General features: G+C 49.6%; 2 protein-coding genes across 3 annotated transcripts in view; one reads left to right on the forward strand and one right to left on the reverse strand.

The window, feature by feature from the left end:
• The window catches only part of SMG9 (SMG9 nonsense mediated mRNA decay factor), a 45711-nt gene extending 34976 nt beyond the window's left edge, over positions 1-10735 (forward strand). The window contains exon 14 of the mRNA XM_021931150.2: positions 10484-10735. Coding sequence (XP_021786842.1) covers positions 10484-10601 — 118 coding nt within the window. The 3' untranslated portion in view covers positions 10602-10735. The remainder of the gene's footprint in view (positions 1-10483) is intronic.
• On the reverse strand, positions 939-4954 carry IRGC (immunity related GTPase cinema). 2 transcript variants are annotated; one of them, XM_003915651.3, is made up of 2 exons: positions 4825-4954; positions 939-2467 (listed from the first exon to the last, which is right to left on the reverse strand). In XM_003915651.3, the coding sequence occupies exon 2, from the start codon at positions 2399-2401 to the stop codon at positions 1010-1012; it is 1392 nt and encodes a 463-aa protein (XP_003915700.2). In that variant the 5' UTR covers positions 2402-2467; positions 4825-4954; the 3' UTR covers positions 939-1009. The 2 variants fall into 2 exon arrangements, with proteins under 2 accessions (XP_003915700.2, XP_009192918.2); XM_009194654.3 differs by having other exon boundaries at positions 939-2504; positions 4825-4896.
• Positions 10736-21480: the final 10745 nt, after the last annotated feature.

The raw sequence follows: 21480 nt of genomic DNA on the forward strand, positions 1-21480 counted from the left end.
GGCCACCTGCCCTCCCTCTCCCTACTACCCCCCACCCCTCCAAGGCTCCCAAGCAGCAGGCAGGCACAGATGCCCACTCTCCCCAACCTGTTTAACCACTGCTGGACACCACTGTGCTCATCCCAGGCCCCAGGGGCTGTCTTTGGTACACTGGGTTCTCAGAAAGGGACATGAGATTGAAACTAAAGTACCTTAGCAGGGGCCAGGTGCAGTGGCTCACGCCTATTATCCCAGCACTTTGAGAGGCCAAGGTCAGGAGTTCAAGACCAGCCTGGCCAACATGGCAAAACCCCCACCTCTGCTAAAAATACAAAAATCAGGCCGGGCGCCACTTTAGGTGGCCAAGGTGGGAGGATCACCTGGGGTCAGGAGTTCAAGACCATCCTGGCCAACATGGTGAAACCCCCTCTCTACCGAAAATACAAAAATTCGCTGGACGTGGTGGCGTGTGCCTGTAATTCCAGCTACTTGGGAGGCTGAGGCAGGAGAATTGCTTGAACTCGGGAGGTGGAGGTTGCAGTAAACCAAGATCGTGCCACAGCACTCCAGCCTGGGTGACAGAGCAAGATTCCATCTCAAAAAATAATAAAATAAATTAAATTAAATTAAATTAAATTAAATTAAATAGTACCTTAGCAGGACACAATCTCCTGTCTTGGCCCTGCTGTCCTGTGCCCCACAAATTCCTCCTGGCCCCTTGGGGACCGGGGAGAAAGACACCACCAAGAAGCCCTGGGAACCCTGGGCCCACCATTCATGTCTCCAACCTCCCTCCCCAGGGCACTCCTGTCCCCTTTCACTACACTCCTGTTGGCCCTGGGCCCACCTGCCTCCCTCCTCCCCTCCCCAGTGCCCCCTCCTTTGCCCTGCCCGGGACACAGGCTCCCTCCACACCCACCCTCCAGGCAACTGCAGCCCTCACATTCACCACATTGGCCTTTTTTGTTGGTTTGTTGGATTTTGTTAAGACTTAGTTTGCGGGTGAGGCAGGGGGCCGGGGCTGCACTCTTTATTTCTCTTCTGAGTCGTGTTTCTTCCAGCTATCCAGAATGTACTTAAGAAGGAGGCCCAGCTTCCTGCGGGTTGAGAGTGGGGCTTCCTCGCTGCCTCCCTCCCCGGACCCCCCCTTCTCCACGCCATTGTCACCGGCCGCTTCCAAGCCGACCTCTGGCTGCGACTCGTCCTCCTCCAGGGCCTTGATGCGGACACGCTGGGCGTCCTCGGCCATTTCGTTGAGGCAGCCCTGGAGCATGGTGTAGACAGCGCCAAAGCTGATGCCGCCAGCCACCAGCGTCCCAAACACAGGGATGCCCCTCTCAAAGGCGCGGGCCACCCGCATGGCGCCGTCGGATGACTGGGAATAGAGCCGCAGGACAGTCTCAGGCGAGACCTCATTGGCCAGCGGGGAGCGGATGACAGAGCGCAGGTCACCCGCCTGTTTGCCCACCTGCTCGGCCAGCTTGGCCAGCGAGTCCTCGTCCAGACCAAAGCTGCGGTGGTAGCCACGCAGCGAGTGGATGAGCAGGGCATCATCGTAGGCAGCCGCCAGCCCCGGCACGGGCAGGGCCTGGATGACGCCCAACACCAGGGCAGTCTTGAGGACTTGCTCTTGAAGCATGGCCTTCTTCTTCTGCAAGGCCTCCAGTGAGATGTCGGGGAGCGACAGCAGGCCAGCGTGGCGCCGGTGGGCGGGCAGGTCATGTTCCCAGGTGGACACCAGTGTGGGAAAGTCGTAGCGGGCTGGCGAGAGGTTGGACACCAGGAAGATGCGAGGTTCAGCCACGCCGGCCTCCCGCAGCCGCTCAGCACAGTGGTCTCGGATCTCCTGCAGGACAGTGGCCTCTCTGAAGCCCGATGGCCGCTGGCTGCGTGTGGCCGCCAGGTCCTCGTCCACCTTGGTGCGCACAAAGTAGAACTTCTTGCCCTGGCACAGGATCTCGGCGGCCAGGCGGGTCTCGACGGCCCCGCAGCGGCGGGGGGAGACCAGCAGGAAGAAGTCATAGCGGCTGAAGTCCACCTGCTTCAGGTACTTGTCCGCCGGGCAGCCTGGAGAGCCGGCCCCTGGCAGGTCCCAGAGGGTCACATCGGGGAACTGTGGGTGCGGGTAGGACGACGGTTGCATCGTGGTCTCCACAACGCCCGTGAGAGCCGCGCCAGGGTCCTCGGCCCCCAGGCCACGCAGGGCGTTGATGAGGGAGGACTTGCCGGCGCCCGACTCGCCCGTGACGCCCACCTCCAGGCGGGTGCTCTCCGTGGAGGCCAGCAGCTCCTGGAGGTGAGAGGCGGCCTGGGGGAGGTCGCCCGACTCAAAGGCTGTGCGCAGGGCCTCCAGCCTTTCCTTGGCCATGAGGATGGTGGTTTCCTCCTCCCCAGGCACCACAGGCAACTTTGAAGTAGCCATGGTGGCCAGTGGTTCAGAGGGTGGCGGGGGACAGGGGAGAGTCACAGGATGCGTGATCCTCAGCGCCTGCAGAGGAGAAGGGAGCCATTCACACCACCTGGGCCTTGGCATAGGGTGGGGAGAGACAGACATCACGGATGTGAAGGGAGTCCCCCTGGAAGCCCACAACTCTCTTTCTCCTTCAAGAACTGGGGACACATTTTTGGCACAAGTTAAAGGGCTTTGAGATCTGGCAGGCCCAGGTTCACATCCCTTTTCTGCCACTAACTTGCTGTGTGACCAGGGGCAAAATGAAGCGCCTCTCTGTGTAATGGGCATGACCACCAAGCAGCCTCTTGGAGCACTGTTGGAGTCTGCAGGGTAATCTAGGCACAGGTCAGTTTTCCAGATGTATGCATGCCTTGGAGGGCTGTGTGCTTAGAGTAGCCCAGTGCTTGGTTTAATGCTCTGCTGACACTGGCTGAAATTCTTTGTTTGTTTGAGACAGGATCTCTGTCATCCAAGCTGGAGCACAGTGCTACAATCATGGCTCATTGCAGCCTTGATTTCCTTGGCTCTAGCAATCCTCCCACCTCAGCCTCCTGAATAGCTGGGACCACAGGTGCATGCCACCATGCCCAGCTACTTTTTAAAACTTTTTGTAGAGATGGGAGTTTCACTATGTTGTCCTAGCTGGGCTTGAACTTCCGAGATCAAGGTCCTCCTGCCTTGGCTTCTGTGTGCTGGGATTAAGGGCATGAGCCACCATACCTGGCCTGAAATTCTTTGTAATATTTGAACCAGGGGCCCCATATTTTCTTTTCATACTGGGCTCTGCAAATTACATAGCCAGGGCTGCATAGGAAAGGGCTTAAGCCCAGCTCCTGGCCTGTGGCACAGACCCATTCAGAGGAAACAGCTGCCTCCTGCTGCGGCTGGGATTGGAGGGTGGGGTGAAGGGGACCCAGACCCGGAGCCAGACTGCCTGGGATCAAATCCTGGCTCCACCACATACTCACTGAGTGATGTGAGGCAAGTTACTTAACTCTCCCCTCACTGTCCTCATCTGTACACTGAGAATGATACCTACAATCACGACAAACCACCCTGTAGGATCTCTGTCACTTGAATGAGTTATGACATAAAACAGCCCATAAAACAGCGCCTGGCTCAGGGCAGGTGCCACGTGTCATTGGCATCATCATCATCGTCATTGTACTTATCATTAGTAATATTCTTAGCTGTGTGACTTTGAGCAAGTCCTCGCCCTCTCTGAGCCTCAGCTGCTCTGTGGGGGATACTCCCCTCCACCTCGCAGGGCTGCTGTGATGACCACGAACCCCGTTCAGCTAGCCCTAGGCTGACTTTGGGTTCAGATACCCTTGGGTTCGGGAAGCCAGGCATGGGGACCACCTGGACACTGGGAGTCATTTCCATGAAATCCCAGCCCTGCCATGGCAGCCCTTGCCTCCTGGGGTTCAGTTTCCCCTCCCATCCCCCTGGAGCTCCTGTCGTGATGGCCCCCCTCAGATCCCTCCTCCTCGCCAGGAGCTTCCCTGGTCCTCCCCCTTCCCACTCACCCTCCTCTGGCCCATCACCTCTAAAATACATTTACTCACTAAGGGTCTTCAGGGAGCCCTGGGAGAGCTGCTTATGTCTGGGATCACTGTCCCCAGTTGATAGGGAGAGGGACTGAGGCTCAGACAAGACAAGTGAGGCCTCCTCATCCAGAGGCACAGCCAGGACCCAAACCCAGGTCCCCAGGCTCCTTCACCCCTCTAGAGAGTTACTCTCCCTTCAGCCACATGTCCCTGCCTCCCGCCTTGTCTCCTTGCCCCCTGCATCCCGTCTCTTCACCTCCCACCCCTCACCCCATCCTCTGCTACCGCACTCCACCCCCCACAGAAATGTGTCCTTAAGACATTGTTCCTGGCTGGGCGTGGTGGCTCCCACCTATAATCCTAGCACTTTGGGAGGCCGAGGTGGGTGGATCACTTGAGGTCAGGAGTTCGAGACCAGCCTGGCCAACATGGTGAAACCCCATCGCTACTAAAAATACAAAATTAACCAGGTGTTGTGGCGCATGCCTGTAGTCCCAGCTCTTGAACCCGGGAGGCGGAGGTTGCAGTGAGCCAAGATTGCGCCACTGCACTCCAGCCTGGGCAACAGAGCGAGACTCGGTCTTAGAAAAATAAATAAATAAATAAATAAAGACATTGTTGCCTCCAGATCTGAGCCTCCTATCCTGGGTCAGAAGGGTTCCTGCCTATGCCCTCTCCCTAGTATTGTCTGGGTGGGAAGAGTGGGAACCTGGAACAGGTCCTGGCAGCAAGGGGCAGACGAGTCAGTGGTTGGAATTTGGGCTGAGAGAGTCCAGATTAGGACCGCAAGCCCCTGCTCCGCACATGCACAGGGGCCCAGCGAGAGAGCCCTGGGGGACTCACCTGCCCTGCAGGCTCTCCCTCTCCCCTCACACTCTCCCCACTGATTGGATCTCCTTCCCTGTTAACCCAAGGTCAGACGCCGTTGCTAGGACCCATTGTAATAGCAAGCAGCAGCTTATTGGTCAGCCAGCCTTGGTGCAATAATGCGACAGTGATGTCAGGGGGCGGGGCCTGGAGGTGGAGCAGGGACTCCAGACCCCAGCTGCTCATGGGCTCACCACCCACTCACACGGGGCCCTCCAGTTCCGCTGAAGGCTCCGGAGAGATCTTTCTAACACTGAGACCTGTTCAAAATCCTCCATAGTCTCCATCACCCCCAGGACAAACTCTCAGATTCACAGCTTGGTGTCCGAGGGCTTGGCCCTGCTACCACTCCACCCTCCACCCGGGGACTCTCAGTTCCCCAGACAAGTGTGAAAGTTGATGATACAAATTGGGTCATTGCTGGTGGGCGCAGTGGCTCACTCATGCCTGTAATCTCATCAATTTAGGAGGCCAAGGTAGGAGGTTCTCTTGAGCCCAGGAGATCGAGACCAGCCTGGACAACACAGCAAGACCCTATCTCTTTAAAAAAAAAAAATTAGCCAGGTGTGGTGGCGCACATTTGTAGTCCCAGCTACTCAAGAGGCTGAGGTAGGGGGATTGCTTGAGCCCAGGAGTTCAAGGCTGCAGTGAGTCATAATCGTGCTACTGCACTCTAGCCTGGGTGACTGAGCAAGATTCTGTCTCTAAACGAAACAAAACAACAGAGTCATTGAAGGAAAGCAAGACTCAGACAAACACACAGTTACCAAAGCCTCACAAACACCCTCATTCAGGGACACAGACGTGCAGACTTTAAGAGACACAATTACACACTGACAACATATACAGAAACCCCGAAACCCACTGACTCCATTCAGGAACCTCATTCATTCTGCTGCAGCAGCTAGGGCCCCAGAGATGCATCAAACCCAGGCACTGCTTCAGGGGCTCCAGACCCAAGAAAATGGAGATAATTGCAGCCCAGGATGATTGTGGACCAAGAAAGAGAGCCACCGCTGCCTGCACATATGCACCGATGCAGACTGGCATGTTCCCAAGGATGCCCCCAGCAGCTCCTCAGAGCACCAGCCAGGGAGGGGTTGCACCCTGCCTATCTGCATGCTGGAAACACAGCAATGAACAAGACAGCCCCAGGTTCTGCCCCCACAGGACTCAGAGTCCAGTGGTGGAGTCAGATCCATCCCAAGATAATGATGACAGAGGGGGCAGCTCTGGGATGGGGGACCCCAGAGGGCTGTGGGAGCACAAAGGGGGATGCCTGACTCAGCCTGGGAGTCAGGGAGGGCTTCCTGGAGGAGGGGGCACCTGACCTGAGATCCAAAGGATAAGTAGGAGTGAGCCAGATGGCACATTAGGGAGTTACATCCCAGGCTAAGGGACCAGCCTCTGCAAAAACCCTGAGTTGAGAGAGAACTTTCATTCATTCAATAATAAATTCAATTTCAGGCACACCTCATTTTATTGCACTCAGCTGTATTGTCCTTCACAGATACTATGTGTTTTTTTTTTGCCGGGGGTGGGGGTATGTGGTGGAGAAGAGGGTCTTGCTCTGCCACCCAGGCTGGAGTGCAGTGGCATGATCTTGGCTCACTGCAATCTCCACCTCCTGGGCTCAGGCAATCTCTACTACCTTTGCCTCCCAAGTAGCTGGGACAACAAGCATGCGCCACCATTCCCAACTATTGTTTTGTTTATTTATTTATTTATTTATTTATTCATTCACTCATTCATTTATGTATTGAGACAGAGTTTTGCTCTTGTTGCCCAGGCTGGAGTGTGTAGTATGATCTTGGCTCACTGCAACCTCCGCCTCCCAGGTTCAAGTGCTTCTCCCACCTCAGCCTCCCGAGTAGCTGGGACTACAGGCGTGCGCCACCATGCCCAGCTAATTTTGGTATTTTTAATAGAGACGGGGGTATCGCTATCTTGGCCAGGCTGGTCTCGAACTCCTAGCCTCAAGTGATCTTCCCGCCTTGGCCTCCCAAAGTGCTGGGATTACAGGCATGAGCCACCCCGCCTGGGCCGATACTATGGTTTTTACAAATTGCAAGTGTGTGGCAACCCTGTGTCCAGCAAGCCTGTTGGTGCCATTTTCCCAACAGCACGTGCTCATTTCATGTCTCTGTGTCACATTTTGGAAATTCTCACAACATGTGAAACTTTTTCATCATTATTATCTCTGCTAGTGTGATCTTTGACGTTACCATTGTAATCATTTCAGGGCACCATAAACTGTGCCCACAGAAGACAGCAAACTTAATTGATAAACATTATATGTGTTCTGACTGCTCCACTGACCAGCCGTTTTCCTGTCTCTCTCCTTCTCCTTGCACCTCCCTCTTCTGTGAGACACAACTATAACGAAACTAGGCCAATTAATAACTCTAAAATGGCCTCCAAGTGTCCAAGTAAAAGGAAGAGTCACACGTCTCTCACTTTAAATCAAAAGCTAGAAATGATTAAACTTAGTGAAGAAGGCCTGTCCAAAGCCGAGATAGGGGCCAGTCGTGGTGGCTCACGCCTGTAATCCCAGCACTTTGAGAGGCCGAGTTTGGAGGATCCCTTGAGGCCAAGAGTTTGAGACCAGCCTGGGCAATATAGTGAGACCCCATCTCTATAAAAAATTTTTAAGGTTAGCTAAGTGTGGTAACACATGCCTGTAGTTCCAGCTACTTGGGAGGCTGATGAGGGAGAATTGCTTGATTCCAAGAGTTGAAGGTTACAGTGAGCTATGACCACAACACTGTACTCCAGAGTGGGCCACAGAGCCAGACCCTGTCTCAAAAAAAAAAAAAAAAAAAGCAATGGCAGGGCATGATGGCTCATGCCTGTAACCCAGCACTTTGGGAGGCTGAGGCAGGTGGATCACCTGAGGTCAGGAGTTTGAGACCAGCCTGGCCAATGTGACAAAATCCCATCTCTACTAAAAATACAAAAATTAGCTGGGCATGGTGGTATGCATCTGTAATCCCAGATACTTGGCAGACTGAGGCAGAAGAACTGCTTGAACCTGGGAGGCGGATGTTGCAGTGAGCCGAGATTGCGCCACTGTACTCCATCCTGAGTGACAGAGCAAGACTCCATCTCAACAAACAAACAACAACAAAAAAGACTTCGGTGGAGGCATTTACTGCAGATGTGCTAGAAATAGCAAGAGAACTAAAATTAGAAGTAGAGTCTGAAGATGCGACTGAATTGCTGCAATCTCATGATCAAACTTGAATAGACGAGGAGTTGCTTCTTATGGATGAGCAAAGAAAGTGGTTTCTTGAGATAGAATCTGTGCCTGGTGAAGATGCTGTGAATATTGTTAAAATGACAACAAGGGATTTAGGATATGACATAAACTTACTTGATAAGGCAGTAGTAGGGATTGAGAGGACCGGCTTCAATTTTGAAAGTTCTACCGTGGGTGGAATGCTATCAAACAGCATCGCATGCTACAGAGAAATCTTTTGTGAAGGAAGAGGCAAATGATGCAGCAAACTTCACTGTTGTCTTGTTTTATTTATTTATTTATTTACTTACTTACTGAGACAGAGTCTCACTCTGTCACCCAGGCTGGAGTGCAATGGCGCGATCTCAGATCACTGCAGCCTCCGCCTCCCAGGTTCAAGCAATTCTCCTGCCCCTGCCTCCCGAGTAGCTGAGATTACAGGCACGTGCCACCACGCCTGGTTAATTGTTGTATTTTTAGTAGAGATGGGGTTTCACCAAATTGGCCAGCCTGGTCTCAAACTCCTGACCTCAGGTGATCCCCCCGCCTCGACCTCCCAAAGTGGGATTACAGATGTGAGCCACTGTACCCAGTCAGTTGTCTTATTTGAAAAATTGCAGCAGACCCAGTGGCTCACACCTGTAATCCCAACACTTTGGGAGGCCAAGGCAGGAGGATTTCTTGAGCCCAGGAGTTTGAGATCACCCTGGGCAATATAGGGGGACCCCGTCTCCACACACACACAAAAAATTTAATTAGCCAGGCATGGTGGCGTGTGCCTGTGGTTCGCTACTCAGGAGGCTGAGGTGGGAGGATTGCTTGAGCCCTGGCGGTCAAGGCTGCAGTGGCCTGTGATCACATCACTGCACTTTAGCCTGGGCAATAGTGAGACTCTGTCTCTTAAAAAAAAATTGTTAAAACGTGGAAAAAGAAAAAGGAAAAAGAATCTATCTTAGAATCAACGAAGGTGTTCTGTGAGTGTCTACTCTGTGTCCCTCTGGGGTGAGAATACAGCAATGATGGGGCCGGCTCTACCCCAGAGAGAGGAGGTTGATGCAAAGTATACTTACTACCTCCAAGGACCCCTTGGTTGATGTTGGGGATCCAGTGGTGACTGAGACAGCACCAACCCTGTGGACTCTGAGTCTAGAAGGGAACACACCTCCGTCCTCAGACAGTGATGACCCACGGTGGCCACAATGGGGTTGAAGCTGCCCAGAGAGGTGTGGGAGCCATGGGGGTGCCTGACCCAGCCTAGGGGTGGGGATGGAGTCAGTGAAGGATTTTTGGAGAAAGTTAATTCATTCAACACATGCTTTCCAGACACCTACTGTGAGCCAGGCCCTGGCTGGTCGAGGCTGGAGACACAGCAGTGACAAAGACAGTCCCTGAACCATTTCTCCTGCCCACTCCCAAGCCTCCTTTCCTGCCTGCCCTTTCTCTCTGTGTCTCTTAGAAATTCTAAAGCATGTCCCTAGGAATATATACATGTGGTGGCCTCCACCTTCTCTCCACTCTCCACAACCTGGGTAAACCTGAAATCAGTCCTCAGGGATTCATATTCAATATTTATGTAAATATTGGCTGTCTTTTAGGTGCTAGGCACAGTTTTAGGTACTGATACAGTGATGAATAAGACACAGAAGGCCCTTGCTCTTGTGGAGCTTATATATTTTAAAAATATATAAATAGTAAACAAAAGTAATTAAGGTAGTGTCAAGTAGTGATAAGAAAAAAGAAGAAAAAGGGCCAGACATGGTGGCTTACGACTGTAATCCCAGCACTTTGGGTGGATCACTTGAGGTCAAGAGTTTGAGACCAGCCTGGCCAACATGGCAAAACCCCATCTCTACTAAAACTACTAAATAAATAAATAAATAAATAAATAAAAGAAGAGCCAGGTGTCCTGATGGGCACCTGTAGTCCCAGCTGCTCGGGAGGCTGAGCCATGAGAATTGCTTGAACCCAAGAGGCAGAGGTTGCCATGAGCCGAGATTGTGCCACTGCAATCCAGCTTGGGTGGTAGAGCAAGACTCTGTCTCAAAAAACAACAAAAAACAAAATAAAACAAAACAGTCCTTGCTCTCATGGAGCTTATAAGCAAAAGTAATTAAGATAGTGTCAAGTAATGATAAGAAAAACGAAGGAAAAGCAAGCAAGAAGATAGAGATGGGCAGTTGGGGAAGGGGTTTGGGGAAGGGGTAGACTGCCACTGGCAATTTTCCCATCCCTGTGGGCATGTGCCACTCTTTCCAGCAAGAGGCAGAGTCTCTTTCCCCTTCCCTTAAATTTGGGCCAGTCTTGTGACTTTCTTTGTCACAAGAAGTGACACTCTGAGACTCCCAAACCCAGGCCTTAACAGGTTTCAGCTCCTGTTTTCTCCTTCTTTCTCCAAAGCTTGTATTCGAAGAGGTCCTGCTACCCTGCTGGAGAGACCTCATGTAGAGACTGCAGCCACATGGAGATGAGCTTGAAGCCATCCAGGACATTTCAGCCACAGATGAGCTCCAGCTGAATGCAGGCACAGGTGTAACCCCAGCCAACACCACATGGGGGCAGAAGAACCATACAGCTGAGCCCAGCCAACCCACAGGTTTTCCCGTAACAAGCTAGGAGTGAGGTGAGCTGAGATCACACCACTACACTCCAGTCTCGGTGACAGAAAGAGACTCTGTCTCAAAAAAACAAAAAACAAAAAAATACGTGAGGGCCAGGTGCAGTGGCTCACACCTGTAATCTCAGCACTTTGGTAGGCCGAGGTGGGTGGATTGCTTCAGCCCAGGAGTTAGAGACCAGCCTGGGCAACGTGACAAAACCTGGTCTCTACAAAAATTAGCTGAGCTTGGTGGCAGGCGCTATAGCCCCAGCTACTTTGGAGGCTGTGGTAGGAGGATGGCTTGAGCTCAGGAGGCGGAGGTTGCATTGAGCTGAGATCAAGCCACTGCACTCCAGCTTGGGCAACAGAGCCAGATCCTGTCTCAAAAAAGAAAGAAAGAAAAAAAAAACATGAAATCATGAAACCATGACAGAGGGGCATGAGTAAATAGTGCCTTTTGTATCAGGTCCCACGTGGCTCAGCACAACACTGGTCAGAACCCCAAGTTGTGGCCTTGGAAGGTTCACTTGGAAGGTTCAAAGAGAGAGGGTGGGAGGAGGCAGAAGGGATGGCTGGGAAGTTGGATTAGGCCTGATAGAGAGAAACAGGTGTTCCCCATGCAGGAAGGCCCCAGATGAAACACTTGAGGCAAATCTGACAACACTTATTAATGAATTAAATGAACACATTTCCTTCAATTGAGCATCCCTGCTCCTAAAGATCTATCCGATGGACCTTTTCATGACTGAAGGAATTTCATTGACCACTCCCTGGAGTCTGCAGGGGAAAAAGGATGTCTAGGGGGCCCCATCTGGATGGAAATGGCACCTGGGGAGTGGAGCACACCTGGGGAGGTGAGGGCCACTTCACTGTTTCTTACTTTTTTTTTTTTTCTTGAGACAGAGTCTCTCTCTGTTGCCCAGGCTGGAGTGTAGTGGCATGATTTTGGCTTACTGCAACCTATATCTCCTGGGTTCAAGCGATTATTCTGCCTCAGCCTCCCAAGTAGCTAGGATTACAGGCAAGCGCCACCACACCTGGCTAATTTTTCCATTTTTCAGTAGAGACAGGGTTTCACCATGTTGACCAGGTTGGTCTCGAACTCCTGACTTCAAATGATCCTTCCACCTTGGCCTCCCAAAGTGCTGGGATTACAGGTGTGACCCACCGCACCTGGCCTCTTGCTTCTAATTTTTAACTGTAACTTTCAATTTCATTTAATTACACATTTTTGAATTTTTTTTAAAAATGCATGAAAGGCATACGGCGTGCAATTTTTTTTTTTTTTTTTGAGACAGTCTTGCTCTGTCACCCAGGCTGGAGTGCAATCTCAGCTCTCAGCTCACTGCAACCTCCGCCTCCTGGGTTCAAGCAATTCTCCTGCCTCAGCCTCCTTAGTAGCTGGAATTACAGGCGTGCACCACCATGCCCAGCTAATTTTTGTATTTTTAGTAGAGACAGCGTTTCACCATGTTGGTCAGGCTGGTCTCGAACTCCTGACCTCATGATCCACCCGCTTTGGCCTCCCAAAGTGCTGGGATTACAGGTGTGAGCCATCACACCCGGTCCCAAGCTTTTAAAATTCATTAGAAATTATTTAAGACACAGAGACACATAACAGATGATAAACTGTCTTGTCAGTAGGATGTTTACATCTCTCATAGTGGGAGGGACAAAAGAGAAAACAAGGTGAATTCCCCTCAATAGGACAGTGACTGCTGAATAAATGTTGGTACATCCATGCCATAGGCCATGGAAACCACACCACACAGCCATTAGAAAGGGTGAATCGAATGACTCGGAGGGTTGAGGAAAGCAAGATGCTGAGAGTTGCCCAGGCATAGTGGCTCTTGCCTGTCACCCCAGCACTTTGGGAGGCCAGGGTGGGTAGATCGCTTGAGCTTAGGAGTTCAAGACCAGCCTGGGCAACATAGTGAGATCCCATCTCTACGAAACATATACATATAGCTTGGCATGGGGGTGCATGACCGTGGTCCCAGCTGCATGGGAGGCTGAGGTGGAAGAATCAGTTGAGCCTAGGAGATCAAGGCTGCAGTGAGCTACGAGCATTCCTATGAAGGAGTCTGTGGGGGAGAGAAGAGAAAGGTGAGGAAAGAACCAAGCAGAAAAGAAGAAAAGACTTCCCTTAAAAAATTAAAAGTGGCTGGGCATAGTGACTCAACACTGATCATTGTAATCCCAGCACCTTGGGAGTTGGAGGCAGGAAAATCGCTTGAGCTCGGGAGTTTGAGAACAGCCTGGGCAACATAGGGAGACCAGAAAGAGGGAGGGAGTGAGGAAGGAAGGAAGGAAGGAAGGAAGGGAGGGAGGGAGGGAGGGAGGGAGGGAGGGAGGGAGGGAAGGAAGGAAGGAAGGAAGGAAGGAAGGAAGGAAGGAAGGAAAAGAAGGGACCAGGTGTGGTGGCTCACGCCTGTAATCCCAGCACTTCGGGAGGCCGAGGCAGGTGGATCACCTGAGGTCAGGAGTTCGAGACCAGCTGATCAACATGGTGAAACCCTATCTCTACTAAAAATACAAAAGAAAATTAGCCGGACGCAGTGGCATGCACCTGTAGTCCCAGCTACTTGGGAGGCTGAGAGAATCACTTGAACCTGAGAGGCGGAGGTTGCAGTGAGCTGAGATTGTGCCACTGCACTCCAGCCGGGGCAACAGAGCGAGACTCCCCCTTCAAAAAAAAAAGGAAGAAGGAAGGAAGGGAGGGAGGGAGAGAGAGAGAGAGAGAAAGGAAGGAAGGAAGGAAGGAAGGAAGGAAGGAAGGAAGGAAGGAAGGAAGGAAGGAAGGAAGGAAGGAAAGGGGAGGGCAGGGGAGGGGAAAGGAGGGGAGGGGAAGGAAGGGAAAGGAGAAGGAAAGGAAGAAGGAAGGAAGGACGGACTGGGCATGGTGGCACATGTCTGTGGTCCCAGCTACTCAGGAAGCTGAGGCAGGAGGATCACTTGAGCCCAGGAGGTTGAGGCTGCAGTGAGCTATTGATAGCACCATTGCCCTCCAGCCTGGGCAACAGAGTAAGACTTTGTCTGGAAAAAAAAAAAAAAAAAATTAAAAGCATGCCTGTAGGTGACAAAATTAGAGATATCATGTGCAGGATAGAGGTGATCTCAGGCGAGGAGAGAGGAAAGGAGCTGTGGCCAGGGAAGGCTGTGGCCCCTGGGCGTGTATTTCAAATGTTTTGATGTTTTTTGTCTTTCAACTGAGTGCCAGGAGACTCCACTTATTCTTTATTTGTTTTAAATAATTTATAATAAAATTTAAAAACTTGAATAATATGCCTACATGTATGCCCCTATGGAAAATTAGCAATGTACAATAACATCAAATTCTTCACCCAGGTTAGCCCCACCCTATCCCCCAAGTCCCTTTTACCCCTGCAGATTCCAGGACCATTAAATGACTGTTTTCCACAAACATTTCCTGACCACCTGCCATGGACTCTGGACTCAGCCAGGATGGGTCATATCCGGGACTCATCCTCCAGAGACTCCAGTCTGGCAGAGATGTTGCCTTCCTTCCTCACCACCCCCAGGTTCCTTCCCACCCATACCTTGGGGCGGGCAACCTTCACAGCGGGAGGCCATATTGGGTAACAGACAGAAACGACACCCATGACCCAAAGGGCACTCCCTTCCCCAATAATGACAGTAAGGGCCACCGTTTACCTGCATTGAACTCTGAATTCCAGGCGCTGTTCTGAGTTCTGTGCACGTGTGGACTCCCTCAACCGCATGTCTCCTCTATGAGTAGGACCCATTATTGTCCCATTTCACAAATGGGAAAGCTGAGGTCAAGATACGCACCTGAGGCCACTAGTAACTGAACTAGTGACTGGGCTCAGTGGCTCACAAAACGGTGATAATCCCAGCATTTTGGGAGGCCGAGGCAGGCGGATTACCAGAGCTCAGGAGTTAGAGACCAACCTGGGCAACATGGCAAAACTCCATCTCTACTAAATATACAAAAATTAGCTGGGTATGGTGGTGTACCTGTAATCCCAGCTATTGGGGAGGCTGAGGGAGGAGAATCGCTTGAACCTGGAAGGCAGAGGCTGCAGTGAGTTGAGTTTGCGCCACTTCACTCCAGCCTGGGCGACAGAGTGAGACTCTGTTTCCAAAGGTTAAAAAACAAACAAACAAACAAACAAAAAAAACTAGTAAGTGGCAAAGTTGGCTTTCAAACCCAGACAGACTGGAACCCGAGTATCCTCTGAACCACTATCCTGAGCTCTGTGGATGTGTCTCTTGTATCCATATTGAACCAGTCACTTTTTTCTCAGCCTCCCAGGCTCAAGTGATCCTCCCACCTCAGCCTCCTGAGTACCTGGAACCACTGGTGCATGCCCCCACACCCAGGCTAATTTTAAATTTTTTTTGTAGAGACAGGTGAACCTGTCACTTTTGATATGAGCTTTTCCATGAAGGATTTAGAAGAATGTCACAGATCCATGGGTGAGGGGAGATCTGCCCTGAAAGATTAGGATATTCTAGGCCTTCTGCAAACAGGGAGGGATGGGTGCAGGTTATGCTAAGCTCTCAATATGCTTTATTTTATTCCATCCTCCCTCCCAGAAAGGATGCATCTGTCCTACAAGAGTTGAAAGCATGGGCTTTGATACACATGGAAGTATTTATGGATGGAATATGATGACTGGGATTTGCTTTAAATGTCTCAGCACAAAAAGGAAGGAAGGGAAGAGGGAGGGAATACAGGAAGGAAAGAAAGGAGAAAGGAAGAAAGAAGTATGGAGGAGAGGAGGGAGAAAGAGAAAGAGGAGGAAAGAAGGAAGAAAGGAAGGAGGGAGAGAGAAAGAGCAAAGGAGGGAGGGTAAAAGCAAAGGAAAGGCCAGGAGCAGTGGCTCACACTGTAATCCCAGCACTTTGGGAGGCCAGGGTGGGTGCGTCACTTGAGGTCAGGAATTCGAGATCAACCTGGTCAACATGGTGAAACCCTGTCTCTACTAAAAATACAAAAAATTAGCTGGGCACGGTGATGTGTGCCTGTAATCCCAGCTACTCAGGAAGCTGAGGCATGAGAATCGCTGTAACCCGGGTGGCAGAGGTTGCAGTGAGCCAAGATCACGCTACTGCACTCCAACCTGGGCAACAGAGCGAGACCCCATCTCAAAAAAAAAAAAAAAAAAAAGCAAAAGGAGAGAAGAGAGGAGGGAGGAAGAGGGGAAGGTATAGGAAAGGAGGAGGCAGGGAAGACAGGAAGGAAGAGATAATTTGGCAAAATGTGGATAATTTTGGACACTTAATGACTATTTCTGCCTGCAAACATTTTCCTGAGCACTCTGCCATGGGCTCTGGGCTCAGTCACATTCTGATTCCATCATAGATTGGGGTATCAGTCTATCATAGATATTATACTATTTTCTCTACTTTTGTATATATTTGGACGTTTTCTTAACATTTAAGGGGGGGAAATTTTATCTTCTAGTGTCAGATAGATGTGTGTTCCATCCCAATGTTCTACATACTAGCAGCCTATTAGCCTCCTTCAGCCTCAGTTTCCTCCTCTATACAATGTGGATAAATAATAGCACAGTCCTCATGATTAACAACCCGAAGACATGACTGTTTCAATTGGTTGAAAGCTTAGTGTGGGCCAAGCTTTGTGCTTAACATACGTTACAATAGCAGCTTACAATATGGGAACAGAAGGCTCAGAGAGGTTATGAAACTTGTCCAAGACTACACTGAAGATAAATTGTGAATCCACACCACAAACCCACCAGGTCTGTTTGAGTCCAAAGATCTTTTATTTTTTTCAGTTTTTTTAATTTTAATTTTTATGGGTACATATTAGGTATGTATATTTATAGGGTACATGAAGAGTCCAAAGATCTTCACCAACCTATCTGGGGCAGCAATTTGACGTATTTGGTTCTACCCTCACCTCTGTCATCAATCCCCTCTGAGACTTCTGGACTAGTCAGGATAGGCCAGGTGATGTTACAGTAACAAACAGCCCCAACGTCTTGGTAACTTACAACAGCAGGTTGCTCGCTCCTATCACATCTCTGCTGGAGTCCACTGTGGCTCTGTTCAATGTCAGCTTCACTCCAGAAGCCAGCAGGTGGACTCTATCGGGAACCTGGTGGTCCATATGGCAGAGAGAGCAGTGACAGGGCAAATCACTTTATTTTTTTTTGAGACAGGGTGTTGCTCTGTTGCCCAGGCTGGGATGCAATAGCACAATCATAGCTCATTGCAGCCTTGAACTCCCGAGCTTAAGCTATCCTCTTGCCTCAGACTCCCAAGTAGCTGGGACCACAGGTGTGTGCCACCATGCCTGGCTAATTTTTTTAATTTCTTGTAGAGACAGGGTCTTGCCATGTTGCCCAGGCTGGTTTTGAACTCCTGCGCTCAAGCAATCTACCCACCTTGGCCTCCCAAAGTGCTGGGATTACATGCATGAGCCCCCATACCCGGCTGACAAACCACTCAAGCTCTGAAATCTGCTGGAAATGACTCAGGTTACATCCGCCCACAGTTCAGAGTCCCTGCAAGGACATTCCCGTCCTTTCTTCCAACATGGGACCTGCTGACCTTTTGATCCACATGAATCGTGAATCAGCAGACATAGCTGAGTCCAGCTACTTGCTGTTAGACTTTGAGATGAACACTCAGAAGTCTCCATCCCTCATCTGCAAAATAAGGGCTTATAATGCTTACATCATAGGGCATCAGATGCAATAAATTACGTGAAACATCCACACAGTTCTAGCCAGAAATGATACCTCCTTCCCTTTTTCCTTTTTTTTTTTTTTTAATTATTATACTTTAAGTTCTAGGGTACATGTGCACATTGTGCAGGTTTGTTATGTATGTATACATGTGCCATGTCGGTGTGCTGCACCTGTTAACTCATCATTTACATTAGGTATATCTCCCAATGCTATCCCTCCCCCTTCCCCCAACCCCACGACAGGCCCCGGTGTGTGATGTTCCCCACCCTGTGTCCACGTGTTCTCATTGTTCAATTCCCACCTACTTTCAATAGTGATATGGATGGAATATTTGTGTCTCCTGAAATTCATATGTTGAAGCCCTAACCCACCAATATGTGGTATTACAAAAATGACCACAGCAATATTTCAGGCCCTACATCCTTTTCCAGAACGCTGTTATTCTTTTGCCCCTTCCCCTGAACTTGGACGAACAGAATATGGCAAGAGTGATGCTGTATGATCTCTGAGGGTACGGCAGAAAGGCAACATGGCTTCCCTCTCTTGACATTCTCACCCAAGGGTACCTAGTGCCGAGTAATGAATTACCACAAGCCTAGGGGCTTAAAATAGCACCCATGTGTACACACCCGTTAGGAAGGCTACTGTAAAAAACAAAAAGAAGCAGGGCGTGATGACTCACTCAAAATCCCAGCACTTTGGGAGGTTGAGGTAGGAGGATTGCGAGAGCCCAGGAGTTTGAGACCAGCTTGGGCAACAGAGCAAGACTCTGTCTCTACAAAAAAAAAAAAAAAAAAAATTTATCTGGATATAGTGGCACATGTCTATAGCCCCAGCTACTCGGGAGGATCACTTGATCCCAGACGTTCGAAGCTGCAGTGAACTGTGATTGCACCACTGTACTCCAGCCTGGGTGACAGAGTGAGACCTTGTCTCTAAAAAAATGTAAAAAATTAAAACACACACACACACACACACACACACAGACAGAAACCAGAAAATAACAAATGGTGGTGGCAATGCAAAATTATGTAACTACTATGGAAAATAGTATGGTGGTCCCCAAAAAATTAAACATAGATTTACCACATCAGGCCAGGCACGGTGGCTCATGCCTATAATCCCAGCACTTTGAGAGGCCAAGGAGGGTGGATCACGAGGTCAGGAGTTCAAGACCAGCCTGGTCAACATGGTAAAACCCTGTCTCTACTGAAAATACAAAAATTAGCCAGGTGTTGTGGCTCCCAGCTACTCAGGAGGCTGAGGCAGAAGAATTGCTTGAATCCGGGAGACAGAGGTTGCAGTGAGCCGAGATTGCGCCACTGCATTCCAGCCTGGTGGGCAACAGAGCAAGAATCTATCTAAAAAAAAAAAAAAGAATAACCACATCATCCACCCGTTCTACAGGGTATATATCCAAAATAATTGAAAGCATGGTCTTGAAGAGAGAGTTGTATAACCACGCTTATGATCATTGCAGCATCATTCAGCATGTGCATCACAATAGCCAAGAGGCAAAAGTAACCCAAGTGTCCATCAACCAATGAATAGATCAACATTTGGATCTATCCATACAATGAAATATTATTCAACCTTAAAAAGGAAGGAAATTCTGACACACGCTGTAACATGGATGAACCTTGAGGACATTATGCTACGTGAAATAAGCCAGTCCCAAAATGACAAATATTGTATGATTTCACTTATACGTAGTATCTAGAGTAGTCAAATTCATAGAAATAGGAAGTAGAATGGTGGTGGCTGGGGACTGGGAAGAGGGAAAGGAGGAACTGTTTAATGAGTATAGAATTTCAGTTTTGCAAAATGAAAAAGTTCTGGAGATTGATTCCACGATAATGTGAATATACTTAACATTACTGAATTGCACACTTAGAAATGATTAAGGTGGGCCGGGTGCGGTGGCTCACACCTGTAATCCCAGCACTTTGGGAGGCTAAGACGGGCAGATCACCTGAGGTCAGGAGTTTGAGACCAGCCTGGCCAACATAAAGTGAAACCCTGTCTCTACTAAAAAAGACAAAAATTAGCTGGTTGTGGTGGAACACGCCTGTAGTCCCAGCTACTTGGGAAGCTGAGGCAGGAAAATCCCTTGAACCTGGGAATCGGAGGTTGCAATGAACTGAGATGGCGCCACTGCACTCCAGCCTGGGCCACAGAACAAGACTGTGTCTCTCAATAAAATAAAATAAAATAAAATAAAATAAAATGGCGGGCCATGGTGGCTCACGCCTGTAATCTCAGCACTTTGGGAGGGCAAGGTGGGTGGATCACCAGAGGTCAGGAGTTCGAGACCAGCCTGGCCAACATAGTGAAACCCCGTCTCCTAAAAATACAAAAATTAGCCAGGCGTGTAATCCCAGCTACCGGGGTGGGAGTCAGGGGCTGAGGCAGGACAATCCCTTGAACCTGGGAGGTAGACGTTGTAGTGAGCCAAGATCGTGCCACTGTGCTCCAGCCTGGGCAACAGAGCGAGACTCTGTCTCAAAATAAATAAATAATAAATAAATAAACCAAAAAACAGCTCATTCAGGTGTTCAACAGAATCAGCTACTTGCAGTTATAGAACTGAGGCCCCCACTTTCTTGCTGGCTCTTGTCTCAGGTCACTCTTGGCCCCTAGAGGCTACTCTTAGGTCTTTTCCACCTGATTCCTTCAATGTTCAAGCCCGCAATGCCGCATCAAACCCTTTTCATGCTTCAAATCTAACTTCCCCTTCTGCTACCAGCAAGAGAAAACATTCTACTTTTAAAGGGCTTGTGTGAGTAGATTAAGCCCACCAAGATGATCTCCCTGTTGATGAACTCAAAGTGAAATTGATAATCGGTAATCTTGTTTTTTTTGTTTGTTTGTTTTTGAGACGGAGTTTCACTCTTGTTGTCCAGGGTAGAGTGCAATGGTGCAATCTTGGCTCACCACAACCTTCACCTCCCGGGTTCAAGCGGTTCTCCTGTCTCAGCCTCCCAAGTAGCTGGGATTGCAGGCATGAGCCATCACACCCGGCTAATTTTGTATTTTTAGTAGAGATGGGGTTTCTCCATGTTGATCAGGCTGGTCTTGAACTCCCAACCTCAGGTGATACCCCCGCCTCAGCCTCCCAAAAATAAGCCACTGCGCCCGGCTGAAATTGGTAATCTTAAATTAGAAGCTAATGTTAATCTCCTTTGGCAATACCCTCACAAAACACACCCAGGATCAATACTTTGCATCCTTCAATCCAATCAAATTGACACTCAGTATTAACCATCACACCCCACCCCCAAATCCTGATTCACAGTCCTGAATTGTTTTATGCCACCAAGTTTTGGGGGGAAATATGTCACACAGCCACAGTAACTGAACCCTCAATTTCTTCCTCTCTACTCTCCAGCTCCCCTGCTTCTCCCTTTTGCTCTCCCAACCCTTCCCAACTCCCTGCATTAAATTCCTTCTGTTGAAATGCCTAGGGTAACTTGTCTTTCTGACCGATCCTTATTGATCCATTTCTTCTTTTTCTTTTCCCCTTTTTCAAACCCCATATTTTCACCATGCCCCCCTTTTCAAACCCCGTATTTTTTTCATTTCCCCCTTCTCAAACCCCATATTTGTCCAGACTCTGGGGCAGCCATGATCCATAGGAGAGACGAACATTTCTCAACCCCAGGGACTGAATCTTGATTAGGTGAAGTCAATCATGATAAGTCTATCATCTTGCCAGGGATTGGCTGGCTCAATATTGGCCAAGGAGGTATGAGGGGAAGTCTGCTAGGGGATGGGGCTTCTGGAAAGACAAGGATGAGAGGTCCCCCACTTCTGGCTTTGGATATGGTTGTACGAGGCCATGATGCTGCAGCTATGGCCATCATCATGGAAACATGCAGAGGACAGCAGAGGAGAAAGATAGTTTCTCAATGTTTCCTTTGAATCGCTGAATTACTGACCTCTGGATACCCTCTGCTGTACCTCCATTTGTATAACATTAACTTCTTTCTTTCTCCTGCCTCCCTCCCTTGCTTCCTTCTCCCTCCATCTTTCTTTCTTTCTTTTTCTTTCTTTCTCTTTCTTTTCTCTTTTTCTTTTTCTTTCCTTCTTTTCTT

Source organism: Papio anubis, chromosome 20 (genome assembly GCF_008728515.1).
Source record: "Papio anubis isolate 15944 chromosome 20, Panubis1.0, whole genome shotgun sequence".
NCBI classification, from domain to species: Eukaryota; Metazoa; Chordata; class Mammalia; order Primates; family Cercopithecidae; genus Papio; species Papio anubis.